Raw genomic sequence first — 19,207 nt, forward strand, 5'->3', positions numbered from 1 at the left:
AAGAGACTGTCGACAGCTCTTCACAGCCCAGTCAACTGCCATAGGCTGCTCCAAGCCTGTTGTGCCCCTCCCGCTGACTGCATGCCTAGTTTTTTTTTGAATAGTCACCCCGCCCCTCGGTTCGTTGGCGCTCTGTGACCACTACAGGGAATGCTTTTTTGTTTTCCTGACTCTGCCCCCTCCTGGCACAGCTGGAGGCAATGTTATGTACATAATTTTAAGTTTGCATGGATATATTAATTTAAACATGCTATATGGCTCTGCGCATTTAAACTAAAAGCTCAGGCTCTCCGCTGATCCTAATCTCCAGGCGGCCAATTAAAAAGTTTTACATTCCATGGAAATTATCGCTCCTGTTTACATGTGAACTGGGTTTCCAAAATGTTTCCATTGCAACCGTGTAAGGGGGCACGGAAACGCGTCTCCAAAGTTTTTTTTGCAGTTTAAGGCCTTACATAGTGCGATTTCTGTTTACTATGAGAGGTGGGGACAAGGGTTGTATGGAATATCAAAAAAAAATTGTCAGACAGCGCGAAAGCCAAAAATAAAATAAACACCCAATAGTTTGCCAATAGTCGAGGTTATTTTTTCTTCTTTTTTCCTTTCGAATCATCAAAATTATTGATTTATAATTGTTATACACTCGACAGAATTTTTGATTCAATTCTTCGCATTTTTGCCACTGACACTTTTTTCATTTTTTTCATTTTACATTTGCCTCCCTTTCTCTAATCTCGGTTTTGTTTTTATACAGCACTTATACAATCAATCAAATAGAATGGTGCAGACTACAACCACTACAGTGCAAAGTCCGCGCACGCCCTCACGTCAGTTGGGTGTGACACGCGGTCAGCGCCGGACTCCCTATAACCATTCCAAGAAGCCGTATGACAGATCCAACAATTCCAATGGCGGCAATGCGCAATTTGAAGATTCCAAGGCTTCCAGGGCACCTGGATTTATTAGCGGAATGCGCAACCTAGTGTCGCGCCTGTGGGGCGCCTCTATAAAGTCGGCTAGCGGCGCCTCTGATATGGAGGCTGCGTTGGCGAGTGCCAAAGCGAGTGCTACCAATGCACCCAGCGATTCGCGCATTCAGCCGATTCAGCCTTCTGTACAGGCTGCCACGAACAAGTCTGTTGGTGAAGAGACTGTGCCTGCCAGCCAACACACACAGGCAGCCGGTGATAGCGTCCATCTGCGGCACCCGACCGCAGAGTCTGACTTTGGACCGTCGTCGTTTGCTTATAACAAGAAGCTGGCAACTGCAACGCCATTGGTGGCCAATTTGCACGATGCTGAGCGCAATAGGAGCCAGTCATATGCGTTGTCGCGCAGGCACACTGTCGGCAAAATCGAGGGACGTCAGTCTCAGCCGTCCGAGGCGGCAGCACAGGTGTCTTCTTGCAACAGCGGTGATGAGGCCGGTGGGAACCCAAGCTATGTGTCGGCGTCGAGCGCGCGCCGCCTACTGAGCACACTCGATGCCATCCATACGCCGATTCGTGACGCGCAGGGCCGCACTGCCGAGGGCGTGGCTTCGGGGCAGTTGCAGCTGAGGTCTACGACTGCTCCCGGAGAGCGCACATCGCTCGTACCACTGCGTAGACTGCCCGTGTCTATGCTTGCGCTTACAGATACCCAGAACAGACCGCCTCGGTCCTCGTTGGCGATGTCTGCCGATGTGCTGGACAAGGAGTCGCTCAAACGCGGAAGCATCCAGAAGTCTATTCCTCGCAGCTACAGCACGGCCACAGCGCCCAGCCTGGCGCGAACTATCCAGCTGCGACAGGCGCGTAAGGCAGTAACCGACCGCCTTATGAGAAGCAAGACTGTTGGTAGCAGCCTTCGTCACGAGCACAGTGTTGTTGAAAATGCCAACACTCTTGCTGGAGATGTCCATATGCGCGACAGCGACGACGAGGCGGATGGCAAGACAAACAAGCGCCGTCGCGCTGCGGATGGCCAGGCGGTAGTTGTTACAGACGATGTGGAGATGGAAGGGTCTGAGACTGCGCACAAGCCCCGTCGCCATACGAAGCGCGTACAGGGCCGTCGGCCTGTTCATGCAGGCCACATGAACGTGGACAGTGGGATCAAGTGGCAATTCTCTGCACGCCTGGACGCAGTTTCTGTCAGCGATGCTGAGTCCGAGACTGACAGCGATGAGGACCGCGACGCACTGGCTTCCAAGGTGCCTCTGTCGAAGATTGGTGGCGGTGAGCTGATTGGTCTTTCTTTGCGCCCCACGACTTCATCGTCATCTGCGCCAGGTCATTCAGGACCTGCGGTCACTGTCCGTCCGACGGGATTTGGGAGTACGCGCGCGCCTGTCCCGATGTTTGGTGAGGCTGAGAAGCCCGCTGCCCCTGTGCCAGCGGCAGTGGTTGCGCCTACGCCTGTTGCTGCACCATCCGCGTCGGCTGTTGAGTCCCCTGCGCCAGCTCCCGTTGTATCTGCTCCTGCCTCCGCAATTTCAGCCAACCTGTTTGGAAACATTGCCGCTCTGAAGCCGCAGCCAAAGGATTTCGCTGAGCCCGAGAATGCCATGATCCCGAGCACGAACAACGCCGACACGGCCGCATCCAAGGCGCCCCTGTTTGGGGTTTCCAAGCCCAATGATGCCGCAGAGGGCACGTCGACGCCGTTGTTTAGCTTTGGCAAGAGCACAGGCACACCTGCGAAGGATATAAATGAAAGCGCTAAGCCGGCAGAGGCACCCAAGCCTGCCGAGCCGGCGAAACCATCGGATCTGTTTAGCTTTGGCAAGCCGCCAGCCACCAGCGAGCCTTCCAAGCCCGCCGAGGCGAGCGACACACCCGCTATCCCTGCAGTGTCGTTTAGCTTTGGCAAGCCAGCTGCCTCGAGTGAAGCCGAGAAGCCAGTAGCGGCCGCCAAAATTGCGCCGACAAACATGTTCAGCATGGGAAAGCCGGCTGCCAACACGTCTGCTACAGCGAGCGAGACTGAGAAGCCGGCCGATGCAGACAAGCCAGCCGCAACGAGCTCTGGTTTCTCGTTCGGGTTCGGAAAGCCATCTGCGACGGCTGTACCATCTGCTGACGCCGAGAAGCCCGCTTCAAACTTATTTTCGCTTGGAGGCTCTGCAACCGCGGCGATATCTTCGGCTGGCGACAGCGCGGAGCAGCCGAAGGCTGTGCTGAAGTTTGGGTTTGGGTCGCTGGGCGCATCCGCTGCTGAGTCCGGCGCGCCAAAGCCTGCGGATAAAGGATTTAGCCTCAGCATGTCGAAGCCTTCAGAGAACATCTTTGGCTCTGCAAAGCCCGCCGACAGCGCATTTGGTGCATCAAAAACCCCAAGCACTTTTGGCGCCACGAACCCTTCGGAGAACATATTTGGATTTGCGAAGCCCTCGGGTAATATCTTTGGATCTGCAAAGCCCGCAGAGACAGCAACGGGTACACTGGATGCCAAGCGGTCGCGCAGCAACAGCGAGGCTGGCCCTAGCTTGACAGATGCGACTACAAAGCCCGCGTTTTCGTTCGGATCAACCATCGGTGGTGCGTTTGGTGCGTTCAAGCCGGATGGCGGAGCTGAAAGTGATAAAGACACTACAGTGGTCGAGGACAAGCCGAGCACCGGGTTTGCCTTTTCCAAGCCACTGCCTGCTCAAGGTGGCTCTGGATTCTCGTTTGGTGGTGCCAATGCCAGCACATCGATGACTTCCCCCGTGAAGACTATCGATTTGACTGCTCCATCTGCGCCAGCATCCAACATGTTTTCCGGGCTTGGTGCGAAGCGGCCTGCCTTTGGCAACCTTGGGATGCAGAGCCCGCGGGTAATCAAAAAGCCAGCCTCCTTGAGCGCACTTGGAAGATCTACCACGGCGTCAGAAGACGAGCCTGCGGCTAAGAAGCCAGCGTTTACATTTGGTGCTGTGCTCAACACCCCCAGCGCAGCGTCATTTGAATCTACATCTGTGTCGACCCCAGCGGTGCCATCGTTTGCCTCGAATGCACCGGCCTTTAGCGGGACCCCTGCAGCAACATCGTCAAGCTTCAAATTTGGACTAGCATCGTCCCCAGCCGCAACCCCGTCGACACCGGTGTTTAGCTTTGGTGCCAAGCCGTCTTTGCAGGCAGGCTCTAGTTCGTTCGCCGGCGGGTCGAGCTTTGAGAGTACGTCTAGGTCTGCATCCTTTGGAGCTTTGAATGCACCGACAGGTATTAACTTTGGCTCGCAGCCTACCGGCAGTTTTGGTCAGTCCAACGCTGCCTCATCATCAGGATTCGGCCAGCAGCAATCGACCGGGTTTGGACAGCAGTCAAGCACTCCGTCTGCCTTTGGACAGCAACCCAACGCTACATCTGCCTTTGGACAGCAACCTAACGCTACATCTGCCTTTGGACAGCAGTCTAACACTCCGTCTGCATTCGGTCAGCAGCCCAACGCCTTCACTGGATTTGGCCAGCAGGCTAACGCATCCTCTGCGTTTGGCCAACAGCCAAACACACCGTCCACATTCGGTCAGCAGGGTAGCACATCTTTTGCGCTCGGCCAGCAGTCTAATACTTCCACTGGATTTGGCGGCGGCTTCGGCGCCAACACCAATAACAACAGCAACTCTGCATTTGGTGCTGCGCCCTCGCCGGCTCCGGTTACTGCTAACACCTCGCAATTCAACTTCAATCAGAACGCGAACACCCCTGCCGCCAGTAGCACAGGCACCTTCCAGTTTGGCAGTGTCAATCAAGGTGGATTTAACCCCACCAGCCGGAATGTATCTGGATCCAACGGCGTCTCCTCCTTCCAATTTACCAGCAACAACTCTCTGCAGGGTGGCACGCCCTCGGCCAGCACCTTCCAGTTTACAGCTGGCGTTGCCAACCCGTCCAACAACGGGGGCATGTCGACCGGCCGCATCGGCGGCTCTAATACATCGACATCCAGCCAGGGCCGCCGTTTAGCCCGCGCACGCCCGCGCCGTGCTCACTAATGTTAATGCTAATATTAACGTTATTTTTATTTTTCCATTTTGTGCAATTGATAATCAACTGATTATTTAACTGATTAATTTTGGATGACGTTGGCAAAGGGAAGAAAGCGCAATTGCAAAATGTCAAAATGTCCAGCGCCGCCAATTTAGTTGCTTTTTGGTGCAATTATTATTTTCTTACATTCTGTCTCTTCCATTGCCAATTCGATAATTTTTATTTATAACTTTGTTCACCCCCACTAGCAAATTTATAAAACAGCACATAAATCCAACATGCCTGGTCTCGAGTCTGCCGCCAATCCGAAAAAGGTCGTAGTGCATCCGCTAGTTCTGCTCTCGGTGGTCGATCATTACAATCGTGTCGCGAAAAACACAAAAAAACGCGTCGTTGGTGTGCTTCTAGGCCAAATTGAGGGCGATACTGTTAACGTTGCCAACAGCTTTGCCGGTAAGTTCAATTTGGTGTATAATTGCTGAATTTATTTATTTTACGTCCTTAATTTTGACGAGACAACGCGCATAATTTATATTTATGCTAAAAAAAACTCCACACCCGCTGTTGTAAATTTGTGTAGTTCCATTCGAGGAGGATGAGAAGAACCCTGCCGTTTGGTTTTTGGACCACAACTACGTCGACACCATGCGCGACATGTTTAAAAAGATCAATGTTAAGGAGAGAGTCATTGGGTGGTACCACAACGGGCCCAAGCTGCGTTCCTCGGACTTGCAAATCAGTGAGCTGTTCAAGCGGTATGCGCCGAACCCCCTACTGGTTGTTATCGATGTGCAGCCCAAGGCTATTGGACTTCCGACCAACGCCTACTTTGCCGTCGAGGAGATCCACGACGATGGAACGTCCGCCACTAAGACATTTGAGCACGTTCCCTCGGAGATTGGAGCTGAGGAGGCTGAGGAAATCGGTGTCGAGCACCTGTTGCGTGATATTAAGGACAACTCTACTGGCTCGTTGGCGACCCGGGTCTCTCACCAGTTGACATCTTTGTTCGGGCTGGCTGAGAGGCTGACAGAGATTCGTATGTACTTGCAGCAGGTCCTGGACGACAAGCTTCCAGTAAATTCGGAGATTATTCAGAACCTGCAGGATATCTTCAACTTGCTGCCAAACTTGACTATCCCCGACGATGCATCCGCATTCACTGTTCAGACAAACGACGAGTACGCGCTGATCTACATCTCGTCAATGGCCCGTGCGATTATTGCACTGCACGACCTGATCAACAACAAGATCGAGAACCGCGAGGCAGAGCTAAAGGCTGACCAAAAGGAATTCGAGACCAAGAACGCCGCTGCCAGCTCTGCAACCAGCTCGACAAAGACGCAGGACCCTGAGACCAGCCAAACCACGAAATGAGTACACTTTGACATTGCCATCAATATCGCTATCAATATATAAACCCTTTAGTTCTATTTTTTATTTGGAAGCAGCCACTGTAATACCAAAAGAAATATCCTCACCTCTTATGCTAGTCCTTCTTTGAGCGCTTGCCCTTTGGGCGCTTGGCCGCGCTACCTTGCTTGGCTGACTTGGCTGACGCCTTTGTTGGAGTCGACGGCACTCCGGCGCCAGACTTGTCTGTACCAAGGTCCGAGCGATATTCGTTAAAGTAAACCGGCTTGATGCTGTCGCCATTGGTCCTATTAATCGACTCGTGGTACTTCTTGCGGAATGCCCGGGCCAGGTAGCCAACAAGGATCTGGCCGACCATGTAGACAACCGAAACGATAATTGCCATAAATGCCCACGGAGGAATGTCAAACCTGTTGAACTTTTTGTCCACTTCAATGACAAACTCTCCCAAAAGGCCACCAATGTGGCCGCACATGTTCGTCGGCGTGCACCAAAGGCTGGAATAGCCACCCACGGGCGTGTCCTCGACCCAGCCGCCACCGATGTAATCGAGCAGTTCGCCATCAGTAAAGTTCGCCGTCACAAATCTGACCTCCGGCGTCACACCCGGAGCAGGCCTGCGAATGAACACTAGCTCTGGGAGCATATTGACCAAGTAGCTTGACGAAAGGTACTCGATTTTACTGATGTCTGCTCTGGCTATGGCTACGTTGGGATACTTTTTTCTGGCCGACTCGGCAAATGCGTTGAATTCGGGCGCCAGTCCGTGGCATGCTGCACACCAGTTGGCGTAAAACTCGATGAATACCTTGTCGTGGGACTTGAGCAGCTCCAAATATTTGTACTTGTCCAACTCCGTGATATGATCGGACTTTGGCACGAGCCTCTTGGACTCGGCCGCAGATTCTGCCTCAAGTTCGTCCGAGTATCGTGTGGCTACGGTGTCATCTGCTCTGCCAGCTAGAGTGCCTGCCGTGCCAAAGAAAACTGCCAGTGCAGCGGTGGATATAAAATGCGACAGCTTCATTGTTTTTATCTAAAAAGAGAGAAATAAATAATAAATAAATAAAAAAGATGACTACACGCAGTTGAAAAGAGAAAGGGGTGGGTGATTGAATTGTTGTTGTCATGCAGTATGGCAAAGGTGCTCGCCTGAGCCAGGGCAATCATCAAGCGGGAGCTGTGAAGGAAAGTAATTACAACGTGCTCTTCGATCCGGGGAAATGTCGGCGAATTATTTTTTACCTATCTGCAATAATTTTGTCCACATGTTGCCATGCTAACAAAGGAAACACGAACTGAGGGGACTCAGCCAAGCATCGTTAGTTTTTTGACGTTTTTGTTTTGCTTATTTATTTTGTGTGTGTAAAGTTGAGATTTCGGAACAATTGGTCATCCTGCATCCTTTCCGTAAAGATCAGACACGATGGTTTTACAAGCTCCTTGCCGTTGTATTCTGGCCAGTCTGGCGCGGGGGAACGACGAGCCGACCACCGAACAGGTGGCTCGTAACTAGTGTCCGCGCTTTTGGATTTATTTTGTTCAATTTTTTCTATTCTCAATTGGCACGCGCGGCGGTGGCTAACCAAGGCAGGCGGGGCTTCATCATAATAGTGTGGGATTAAGCCGTATAAAGTCACATGATTTTATTTAATGCAATTTTTTATTCATGTTCCTTTTCCGCCCACTGAGAGTGTACCCACACAATCGAATACAAATGCATTTTTAAAACAGCTACAAGAAAACTACTGGACTTTGTCAATTTTAACAGATTCTGCTGCGGCGACTGTTGCAACTGCTGATACACCGCTTGTGTCGGTATTCCAATTTTTAAACCAGGCGCGCACCCACTCCTCAAATGAATACATTCCGTCGATTATAAAACGCCCGGCAATAGTAATCAGCGCAGGGACAAGAATCATCGCAAGCCACTTTGGAATAGGCAACGCACTGTCAAGCGCAATGCTTTTTTCGGCAATAAATCCGAGAGTCTGGCCACAGACATTAAACGGCGTGCAAAATGTCTGGCCTTGATTTTTGGACGACCGGCGGACCCATGCCTGGCTGTCCATATACTCGATCAGCTCTTCAGCAGTTTGTGTTACATCGATACTTTGCGCCTCCCACTTGCCGCTCTTGGTTTTCGCAAGCAGTCGCAGCTCTGGAATACTACAATAGCAACACAAAACAATTGTTAGCGTGTACTGATTAAAAGATAAAATAATTTCCAAAGCATTGTCATCAGCACTCTCAATATTGCGATACATGCCTTGTAAGCAGAAGACGCGCTGTCAAGTAGGGCGACTTTTGGTAGTTAATTTTGCTCACTTGCAAGTCGGGGTGTTTATCGGCTGCCAACGCGCAGAATGCAGAAAGTTCACTCAGCATGTTTGAAGACTCCTCCTGGCCTTCTTCGTAAAACCCAATCAACACGCGGCCACTTGTGTCAAGATGCTCGATAAAGTCATTCTTACTCATTTCGAGTATAGGCTTGACCATTGCGCCTGAGCCAGTCCCCGCCGCCGCGCTTTTTGAAATACAAAAAAGCGCTGCTATTGCAACTGCCACAGTGTTAGCTATGATGCGAATATATGTTGAACGCATAGCTGTCGCTCCAGGATGTACAAAAAAAGTAAAGTAGAAAAAAGGCAAAGTGAGCCAAGAAAGCAACAAAAAGGTGTTTAATCGCAACCATGTATCATTGGCACCGCCATATTCACATTTTTATTGCTGTTGTCATTGTTGTTACTTTGATTTATAGCACTACTTGTTTGCTTGAAGAGAAATAAATGCAAGTGGCTCAACGCGTGCTGAGTGGTGACGGTGACGGTGGTGCCGAGAGGTGCAATAACCATATGCAAATCGCCCAAGCAGTTATCAGCTCGCGGCTCGGCTCACTGCAATAAAAATGAGTCGATTTGCTCTATTTTCTCTGCTTCTGTACAAAATTATAATATTTCAAGTCTGGACAGAGCCTAACGCAGAAAGGGCGCAAATTCGCAAAGTGCTTGGATGTTATATGGCTGGAAATTGTGTGTGAATTTCTCGGATTCGGTCTTTTTCACCTCTCGTATACATCAAATATATTTTTGATTTTTCATCATGTCTAAGCGCGGTGCGTATCCAACACAAAAATAGGACCAGAGGGGATAGATTCGACGAGGTGGCTGTGTGTATGTGGGCAAAGGCGTGAATAGTTTTATTCCGGGCGGATTCGATTCGATTTGGCATCCATCCATCCAGCAGCGTATTTTGGTGCAATAATTGCGAATGCGCGCGCCAGACAAACTTGGATGGATGCAATTTATGAGACTTTGCCAAACTTTGTGGCTGTGGCAAATTTAAAATAAATTTGAATTTGCCCTGTTTTCACGGTTTGGTATAGCGAGTCTGCGCCCAGAGCGGCTTTTTGATTGGGGCATGTTGGAGTGCCTTTTGAGCTTACTTTGGCGCAGCGAAAAAGACGCTTTGCGGGGTCTAATTGAAATACAAATCTTGGTTGGCCGCAGACATTACCCGCAGATTTGACTTGGGACAGCGCGCTTTTCAACACACTCAAACACACAGCCATTTTAAGCGATTTTTGCAGAATTGTCGGGGATTGTGCTAAAGCAATACTTTGAATTGCGGCTTTCAAAGCACAAACAACCTATGCATTGCGGCATTGATCAAGTGAACTTGGTGACTGCACCTGCATTGACATAAAATATACAGCTTTACTAAATATTCTTTACCATTTTTCATGGTTTTACACATTTAGGACGCGGAGGAGCAGCTGGAAACAAATTCCGTATGACCCTTGGTCTCCCGGTTGGCGCCGTTATTAACTGCGCCGATAACTCGGGTGCCAAGAACCTGAACATCATTGCCGTTGCCGGTATCAAGGGACGTCTCTCTCGTCTTCCCGCCGCCGGTGTTGGAGATCTCCTTGTTGCCACTGTCCGCAAGGGTAAGCCCGAGCTCCGTAAGAAGGTCACCCCCGCCGTTGTCATCCGTCAGCGCAAGTCGTGGCGCCGCAAGGACGGTGTCTTCATTTACTTCGAGGACAACGCCGGTGTTATCGTCAACGTCAAGGGTGAGATGAAGGGCTCTGCCATTACCGGCCCCGTCGGTAAGGAGTGCGCCGATCTCTGGCCCCGTATTGCCTCGAACTCGGGCACTGTCGCCTAAACAGCGATATTGGTTTTCTAGTTTGATCAATATAATCCAGATGATTTGAAATGGATCTCTGATCCGTCGTTCACAAAAAAATTGAATATATGCTTTTTTATCTTTTGCAATTTGCCCGAAATATGCTTGTTTTCTGCTGGACGCGTTGACAACATGCATACGCTGAAGAGCAGAAAAAGAAGCTGTTTTTACTATAACTATTATGACATATATTAAATACTGGGCAAAAATACATGTCTATTTGATGCCAATATCACTCTATGCTGCGGAGCACGACAATAACCGAATCGCCACGCAAAAACATCTTGCTGATGAACCGGTCCTTGTTGATTGGCACTGCGCGCTTCGTGCCCTTGCCAGCGGAGGGTGATTCGGTCCACATCTCCTTGACGTTTTCCAGGACCATGTTAAAATGACGATCAAATGCCTTGACGCGGGCCAAGAGCTTGTGGTTGTTCCGCAGGCTGATCAGCACTTGCGTGTTATTGTGCACAGCCATCTGCAGCACAGACAATGGTCCGTTGGTGAACTCCTCCTCCTCGAGACGCTGCAGTTCTTCCTGAGACATGTCACTCTTGGACTTTGACGTAATTGCTGTGCTCATTGTAGAGTGCTGTCTGAGTGATGTGTGTGAAAAGTAAATAATAAATGGTTATGTATTTGCTACTATATGCGCAGAAAACAAAAACTAAAATTACCTCAAAAACAATTTATCAATTTAATTTGAACAACAAAAATTTGGTACATTATCACATGAGCAATTTTTTTGGATTTTACAATTTTTGAGCACTAAACAAAGACAAGCCAGTCATCCACACTAAAACAGCGTAAGGTTGGTGTTGTCATGCATGAGTGCTATTAATGATTTATTGATAAGACGATTAAAACTCCTACTGAATACCCTTTTCTTCATGAATCTTGGTCTACCGGCTTGGTATTTATACCATTTCATGATAAGTGAACGCGATCATGTTGCTAGTTGTGGGCAACAACGTACTAAGGCGACGTACAATAGAAATGTCCTTTAATATCAATTAGCGTTTGATAGGGACCAGCGACACCAATGATCAATATTGCTGTATAACAGACATAACTAAACATTGGACTCAGTTAGAATATTAAAGCCATACTAACTATTGACCGCTTGATTGCCCACCATATAACGCATCTGTAATGCGATTTGGACTAGCTAGAATATATATTAATAGAAATGAGACTACGGAAAGAGCTAAAGAGCTCACTATTCAGAATTCGCCGTACGCGTAAAATATCATAAACATATTTTACGCGTCTGCGCTGTCACGTGACTCGGCCCCCATTTCTGATGTCACATTCGCCCCTACTTAAGATCAGACTCCGTCGGTCTTGGCGATAGCGCGCGCGGTTAAATATCGTTCATATGCTTCTGTCTCATCCACGCTACTCTTGTCCTCCCATGTTCGTCCTTCTATTCCATATCCTTCCCACTGCACCAGGTATTGGCGTTTTCGCCTCCACACACGGTCGTCAACAATCTTTTCGACCTGATACTCGAGGTGTCCTGCAACTTCTACAGGTGGTGGTTCAGAGCGGAGTGCGGCACGGTGATCGTCGGCAGCATGGTATTTTTTTAGGTGTGACCACGAAATGACCGGGTGAATGCGCATGTCGAGTGGGAGTTTGAGGCGGAATGCATTTCGGCCGATCTGTTCTTCGACCTTGTAGGGCCCAGCCCATTTATGTTGCAGTGAGTTGCTGGACCGGTTACGCAGGTAAGGTGGCGTTGTAAAGTTCGTCGAGATCATTACTTCATCGCCTGGCACAATGTCGGGTGAGGTTATCTTCTTGTCGTGGTTTCTGATCATGCGTAGCTGTGCGAATTCGATGTTTTCCTTGACTATTTCGCTAATCTGTTTAATCTTCAGGATTGTATCGTCGGCGTCGGTATTGGGCTCAGCAGTTTCCATGTTGAAGGTGATGGTGGCGGCGTTCAATGGTTGGAAGCTATAATTTGCATAGAATGGGCTGTGCTGTGTCGAGCTGTTGCTGCGACTATTATAGGCGAACTCTGCATGCACTATGTGTTGGTTCCAGTCGTTTTGGTAATTGTTGCACGTCGCACGCAGCATTGACTCCAGTATCTGGTTCACACGCTCAGTCTGTCCATCAGTTTGTGCATGGCCGGCAGTGGACATGTTGAGTTGCGTTCCAGTTTGCTTCCACAGTGCCATCCAGAATGCAGAGCGGAATTTCGGATCACGGTCTGATATTATGGACTCGGGCAGGCCATGTTGGCGGTAGATGGTCTTGAAATACAGGTCGGCGGTTGTCTGGGCGGTTGCGGCATTGTGTGTTGGTACAAAGTGTGCCATCTTGGACAGGCGGTCAACGACGACCATGATTGCATCATATCCGTCCTTTGTCTTAGGTAGGCTGACAATGAAGTCCATGCTCACACTTGACCAGTTGCGTCGCGGGATCTGTAGCGGCTGTAGCGGTCCATCGCTTGGCCTGTTGCTGCCTTTGACTCTTTGGCACAGGTCACACGTTGTGACATAATTCTCGCAATCCACATACATGCCTGGCCAATAGAATAGTTCACTCAGCTTGTCGTATGTTGCTTTTATACCCGGGTGTATTGCAGCATCATGGAACTCGGCCAGCAGTAGTGATCTGTCTTGCTTTGTTCCGACGCAGCGGCGTCCTTTCTTGAACAGGACACCACCCTGTGCATGGAATTTGTTTGTAATGTCGCGCTCGGCTCTGGATGTTGGTTCTTCGCCACTACTAATCCTCTCCATAATTTTCTCCAACTTGCTGTCGCCCTTGTAGGAGTTCTCAGGGTTCGCGCTCGTCTTCAGCGTTAGCGCTTTGACAGCAGCCATGCGGACTGCTATCCTCCCCCCTTTTCCTGAAGAGCCGAACCCGTTGGCTCCACCGGCTGTCTCCTCAAAGGACTTGACCTCAGTGATGTGTGAGTGTGCGATCTTGGTTGGAATCAACTGTGCTATGCGGTCATGTGCAGCGAACGGAATCTCTATATTGCCTGTGTTGAACAGGAGTACTGAAATCTCACCGCGGTAGCCCCCGTCGACTATTCCTCCGAGCACCACAACACCCTTGGCAGCCAGGCTACTGTGTGGGGCAATGCGCAGGTATGTGCCTATTGGCGCCTTGGCGGCGATGCCTAATGGGACAAGGTGTTGGGCCTTGGGCTCGAGCACAAACTTGGTTATACAGTATACATCAAATCCAGCGTCATCTGGATATGCCTTGCAAGGCATCGTCGCATCGTCGTGTAGCAGCTGAACCTCCATGCTGTTGGCAGTTGTGCGTGGCACAAACAGTGCGCACAGTTTCCATTTTTCAAATTGGTCTATCAGGTCGTCGTTGTGCGTATTGTCCTTTGGCTGGTCAGTCTCCATGGTTGCACTCGTCGTTTCTGCAGCCACTGTCTCTTGTGTTCGTTTGGCTTCTGTTTCGGCTTCAGCGCGACATCCGCGTTGGTAGTTCTTGTAGTGCAGCGACTTGCGCACATATTCAGCACGGTTTAGTTCTCTGCGCTCATCGGCAGTCAAATATGTTCTGTCGACCACGGCTGGCGTTGGCGGAAAATTCGTTGTCTGTGCAGCTGGAGTGGTTGTCTTGATATTGGGCATGGGTATGGGCATAGGTATAGGTACGGATGTGTGTGCGGCGTCATCGTTTTTACTCGTGTTGTTCAGCGGGGCATCATTTAGTGGTATAGCTGGTGCAGTCAGTCCTGTCGGTGGCGTCAGTGCCATGTGTGGCACCTTGCCTGAATGTGACGCTGCGTATACTATGTTGTCGGGTTGCGATTCGAGTGAGCGTGACAAGCCGTCAGCAACTGCATTTTGAGCGCCCTTGCGGTAAATGATTTTCATGTCGAATTCCTGCCAGATATCCAGCCAGCGGGCCTGGCGCGGGGATATGTTGTTTTGCGTCTTAAGGAACTCGATTGATTTGTGGTCTGTAATCACTTCAAACTTGATGCCATGTAGGTAATGCCGCCAGAGGACCAGTGCACGAATGATTGCAAGAAGTTCTTGCTCGTGGACTGCATAGTTGCGCTGTGCTGGTCCCAGCTTTGCCGAATAGAATGCCACTGGGCACCACACCTTGTCATGTCGTTGGTGTAGGACACCGCCAATTGCAGAGCCGGATGCATCTGTCTCGACTCTCGTTTCGCAAGTTGGATCATACTGATGGAGTATTGGTGCTGTGGATAGTTGCTGCTTCAGCTCGGTGAAAGCCCTGTCAGCCTGGTCGTTCCACGAAAAGTCGGTATTGCATAGCAAATCGGTCAGCGGTAGTGCTATTCTAGCATAGTTTTTAATAAACCGGCGGTAGTAGCCGCTTAATCCAAGGAATGCGCGGATGTCTGTAATTGTCTCTGGCGTGCGCCACTCTTTAACGGCATCTACTTTGCGTGGGTCAGTCGCAATACCCTTGCCTGAAATGACAAACCCAAGGAAGTCGACTGTGTCTTTGAAGAATGCACATTTTTCGGGTTTTGTGTGCAGGTTGTGCTCCTTGAGGCAGGCGAGTACATCCTCGAGATCTTTTGCATGGTCGGCGTCATTCTTTGAAAAGACTAAGATGTCGTCTAGGTACACGATGCACGTTTTGCCAAGTAGGTTGCGCAGCGCATGGTTCATGACACGTTGGAAGACGGCAGGGGCATTTGTCAGCCCGAAAGGTACAACTGTGAATTCAAATGACCCTTGTTTTGTGCGGAAGGCAGTTTTGGCGATGTCTGCATTGCAAATTCGCACTTGGTGGTAGCTTCATGAGGAAGGTCGTGGTCACATGCCTGTCTGAGAGTTTGAATTCCAGAATTTCCGCGAGGTACTTGAATTGCACCACAAACTCCTCTAAGGTCTCTAATGTCCCAGGCTGTTGTAGGTGGTAGTATTTGTGCAGTGTGTCATAGTATGACACTGCACGCGAGTATGTAGTTGTCAGGAACTCCTTGAACGTTCCCCAGTCGCGGTGGTCCTTGTTGTGTTCTGTACAGTGTCTGCGGTACTCGTTTTTCTTGTCTGTTGGGATCTTGTGTGAGGCTACAAATACCCACTCACTCTCGTCTAGCTTTGCGTGGATAAAGTGTTCCTCAGTATCTCTCACCCAGGGTCCAACGGCAATTGCCACCTTCTCTGCGTTGTCCTCGTCTGGTGCCAGTGTCGGGCTGAATCTCATTGCCGATTCGTATGGCGACATTCCAGTCATGGTTACTGTTTTTTTTTTTTTTTTTTTTTTTGTTTTTTTGTTTTTATATATATATATTAACCAGTTTGTCTGTCGGTCAGTCAGTCGTTGATGAGGAAGCGCGGGTTTTCGAACTTGAGGTGCTACCAAATGTAATGCGATTTGGACTAGCTAGAATATATATTAATAGAAATGAGACTACGGAAAGAGCTAAAGAGCTCACTATTCAGAATTCGCCGTACGCGTAAAATATCATAAACATATTTTACGCGTCTGCGCTGTCACGTGACTCGGCCCCCATTTCTGATGTCACAGCATCCAATGCTGGCATAGATCAAAACAGCATATTGTTAATGTGTGGGCATGCCGAGTGAGTCTGGTTTCGTTTTTTGGTCGCGTTTATTTTTCATTCCAGCAGTATTCTTTATTTAATTTTTAATTTGAAGGTAAGAAAAAAATGAAGATGAAAAAAGATAAAGTGATGTGGCTCGTAAAGCTGAGGGCTGATTCGGCCTTGGCATAGGATCCGGTACGGCTCCCATGCCCAGGTGCTTGCGCCGTCATCAATGCATCTTGAGAAGTGTTTTGCCCATTATTGCTGGTGGCTAGTAGCGGCCTTCGTGCTTTGTGCACTCGTGCCGACTATCCAAAAACAACCCTGCTGGCAGCGGCATTTGTGATTTGCACACTTGTGCCGCCGCTTTGTTGCAATTTTTTCGACAGGGCCAGCGACATTGGTGCTATGATGCGGTGTTGCTAACCGAGCTCTGACCAGCCGCGCAGATCGCAACCGCCTATTCTACGCGCAGTGCCAGCTTGACTTGCAGAGCGACCAACTCAGAGCGCAATTGTGCAAGCTCATTGCGGCATGTGTGTATCTCGGCGCTTTGTGCAGTAATTGTGCTAATAAGTGCGTCTAGCTCTCCGCGCGATGAATCCATCTGTCTGCAATGAGTTTCCATCCGGACGCAAGCCGCACTGACCTTGGTGATGGCAGATATAGCTAGATAAATGACATTGTCTACCCTCTTGCGCCTGGTGTCAGTCTAGGCATCAGTCACATCAAAGACGTGGCGCAGGGCTTGAACTTTGACACGCAGCATTTTAGGACGGGTGAAAGCCTTGATGGTGAGGCCATCGGTTGCCTTAACAATGTGGCACAGGGAGGACTCGGCCGCAGCATGAGTGGTCACCATTTCAAATGCCTGGCTGTCCAGCAGCTTGTTCTTGGCGCTCAACTGTACGACCTGGGTGTCAAGTGAAGCGGGCTCGGCCTCGGAAGGAGCTTGGCAGGTGATGCAGAGCATTTATCTTCTCTGACTGTGAGGTTCGACGTCCTCGAGGGTCTCGGCGGTTACAGCAGCAGGGGCGACAAAGCCTGCGTAATCCTGGTCACGGCGTGTAGCGATAATCGTGCGCATAACAGTGCAAACAACGCTGATAGAAGACATTTTGAAAATGGAGAGATCGAAAAAATGACTAAAAGGAAACAAAAAAGGTGGGGAATAATAAATGTTATAAAACAATATAGAGGATGTGTTATATAGATATGTGGTAAATAATTTGGGCGAAAATAAAAAACACTCGGGAAAAAGTGCAAAGGTGAGAGAGAGGATGGCGGGTGTGTTTAAAAATGACAAGATATTTGGGTAGCGCTGCTGCTGGTGGTAATGGTGAAGTTGGTGTTGGTGTTGGAGAGAGGTGTGCATGAGTGGTGTTGGAGAAAGCTTTGCTTAAAATGGAGAAAAACGATGAAAGACGGTGGAAGGAGCGGGGTGAGAGATCCCTGGTATTTATTTTTCTGCTCTTTTTTGCTTTGTTTTGTTTTGTGTTGTGCTGAGCTGTGTGAAAATATGTGCATTTCTCTTTGCTCCTCACAAAACATAATGTGCTTTTCGGGCCGTCTCTTTCGGGTTCGGCTGGAGGGGAGTGCAAGTTCCAAGAGAGTTTTCTTGTTACATGTATATTCCTCTTTTTGGCGAAAGCATGCCTTCTTCGTATACATGTTTTTTTTCGAAGATCGTCAATATTCGAATATCCATCATAATATTTCAAAATATGCACATATTGATCAGCAGTCACTTTTACAATGCTTTTTTTCAAACCACGGTCGCTGGCGGACAGACCATTTGTATACAGAAAATTTTGATATCAGTCGGAATGTATTTTTGTAACCAAAAATAATTGTGGCTTTTTGTATATAAAATAATATTTTTTGCCAGGCTCACGTTTAAGCTGAGCCGGAATAGAACAAAGTAGTGTTATGTAAGAGGGGGCGTAAGGAGCACTATGGTAGTCGTGTTAAAGGTGGGGTGTTAGTTTATGAAGGTTTTTATTATCAATGGAATCAAAAGCGTAACTGAGGCCGACCTCAACTTATATATATATATGTCTCATTGTCTTTGTTATGCACTTCACCAGTTGTGCACTCCGTTGGCGAGAACTGGTTCTTCTGTGAGCAGACCGGTATCTTGGGAAGACAATGTTGTGGTCTTTATGTGTGCACTCACGCGTGTGCATTGCAAAATAGGGAGCATGTTTGGGCATCAATGTAATGCCTCCCTAATTTATGCCTGCATAATCCAATTAGTACCCTATCAATCGGCATGCAGATGGAAACTTGTTTCGCGATTCACTACCTCAACATCCACTTCCATATATTCAGTCTGTGCAGCAGTAGCAGCAACAATATTTTTCTTTGTTTTGGTAATGGTAGCAGTGCGAGTAAGGAGGGTGGGTATTAGCATAGTTTTTATGTGTTGGCTAATAAAAAACTTTGTTTTTCTCTTTTTCTTTTCACAATGAAGGCCGGGGTTGCTTTGAGCGATTGTTGAGCTTTCCCTTTTTCTGGTGATTCTGCATCAACCATGGCAGCTAAAAGGTTTATTTTCACACTAGGGTACATGCACATAAAAAAGCCAAAACAAACAATGGATAGAAAAGAAGGTTTTATCTGAAACACCGAACAAACTGCCGCCATTTCTGCCTCCGCGGTCTTCACAAATAGAGGGTGTTGATATCCGTATTTCATCAAACAATGGTTGACAGCCTCCTGTAAAAACCAGGGGGGGGCGAATGGGCAGTTATTTTTTCTCACTCGGTGTCAGCAATGTCAATGGCCGACAAAAATGAGTAAAGAGAGGGGTAAGCAAAGAGAGTGCGTGTTTGAATATAAAACAATGGCAAAAGATGGATGCATATTAAATTGGGACCCATTTTTTCGAAATCGAGACAAAAAAGGGAGTGCAAGGTGCAGAGTTGGAGGCGGCTGCTACGGGCCAGTATTTTGCAGCTCGCACAGGGGTCATTTTTAATGTATCAAAAAACATGAGACGAAAAAGCCACAGAGAGCCATTTCACAAGGTGGACAAATTCGAAACATTTTTGTTGTGCTTGATCTGAGACCATCATGTTTCGAAGACACGGTCATTGCCACTGTGAGCACACGCAGGGCGCAATGGGAATGTGGAAAGCTCAATTTATATATATTTCATTTTATAACG

General features: G+C 48.8%; 6 protein-coding genes across 6 annotated transcripts; 2 read left to right on the forward strand and 4 right to left on the reverse strand.

Moving 5' to 3' along the window:
- Positions 1-5,108: 5,108 nt before the first annotated feature.
- BX661DRAFT_178261 (putative 26S proteasome non-ATPase regulatory subunit 7-like protein) lies at positions 5,109-6,373 on the forward strand. The gene is made up of 2 exons (XM_051534867.1): positions 5,109-5,405; positions 5,533-6,373. Exons 1-2 carry the CDS (start codon positions 5,231-5,233, stop codon positions 6,327-6,329), a joined length of 972 nt encoding a protein of 323 aa, XP_051393756.1. The 5' UTR covers positions 5,109-5,230; the 3' UTR covers positions 6,330-6,373.
- A 1-nt stretch (position 6,374) lies between these two features.
- Positions 6,375-7,407, reverse strand: BX661DRAFT_178263 (uncharacterized protein). Its single transcript, XM_051534868.1, has one exon. It carries the CDS (start codon positions 7,351-7,353, stop codon positions 6,442-6,444), a length of 912 nt encoding a protein of 303 aa, XP_051393757.1. The 5' UTR covers positions 7,354-7,407; the 3' UTR covers positions 6,375-6,441.
- A 520-nt stretch (positions 7,408-7,927) lies between these two features.
- On the reverse strand, positions 7,928-8,993 carry BX661DRAFT_73820 (uncharacterized protein). Its single transcript, XM_051539456.1, has 2 exons — positions 8,596-8,993; positions 7,928-8,495 (listed from the first exon to the last, which is right to left on the reverse strand). Exons 1-2 carry the CDS (start codon positions 8,928-8,930, stop codon positions 8,072-8,074), a joined length of 759 nt encoding a protein of 252 aa, XP_051393758.1. The 5' UTR covers positions 8,931-8,993; the 3' UTR covers positions 7,928-8,071.
- Positions 8,994-9,386: 393 nt separating this feature from the next.
- BX661DRAFT_178267 (ribosomal protein L14 domain-containing protein) lies at positions 9,387-10,598 on the forward strand. Its single transcript, XM_051534869.1, has 2 exons — positions 9,387-9,441; positions 10,087-10,598. Exons 1-2 carry the CDS (start codon positions 9,429-9,431, stop codon positions 10,494-10,496), a joined length of 423 nt encoding a protein of 140 aa, XP_051393759.1. The 5' UTR covers positions 9,387-9,428; the 3' UTR covers positions 10,497-10,598.
- A 151-nt stretch (positions 10,599-10,749) lies between these two features.
- BX661DRAFT_193164 (uncharacterized protein) lies at positions 10,750-11,100 on the reverse strand (the record flags this gene model as incomplete). The annotated part of the gene is made up of 1 exon (XM_051537761.1): positions 10,750-11,100. The coding sequence occupies one exon, from the start codon at positions 11,098-11,100 to the stop codon at positions 10,750-10,752; it is 351 nt and encodes a 116-aa protein (XP_051393760.1).
- Positions 11,101-16,750: 5,650 nt separating this feature from the next.
- Positions 16,751-17,155, reverse strand: BX661DRAFT_169221 (uncharacterized protein; the record flags this gene model as incomplete). Its single annotated transcript, XM_051533498.1, has 2 exons — positions 16,751-16,989; positions 17,026-17,155. 2 exons carry the CDS (start codon positions 17,153-17,155, stop codon positions 16,751-16,753), a joined length of 369 nt encoding a protein of 122 aa, XP_051393761.1.
- Between the last annotated feature and the right edge of the window lie 2,052 nt (positions 17,156-19,207).

Source organism: Kickxella alabastrina, assembly GCF_025024165.1.
Source record: "Kickxella alabastrina strain RSA 675 chromosome Unknown BX661scaffold_4, whole genome shotgun sequence".
In the NCBI taxonomy this organism is placed as follows: domain Eukaryota; kingdom Fungi; phylum Kickxellomycota; class Kickxellomycetes; order Kickxellales; family Kickxellaceae; genus Kickxella; species Kickxella alabastrina.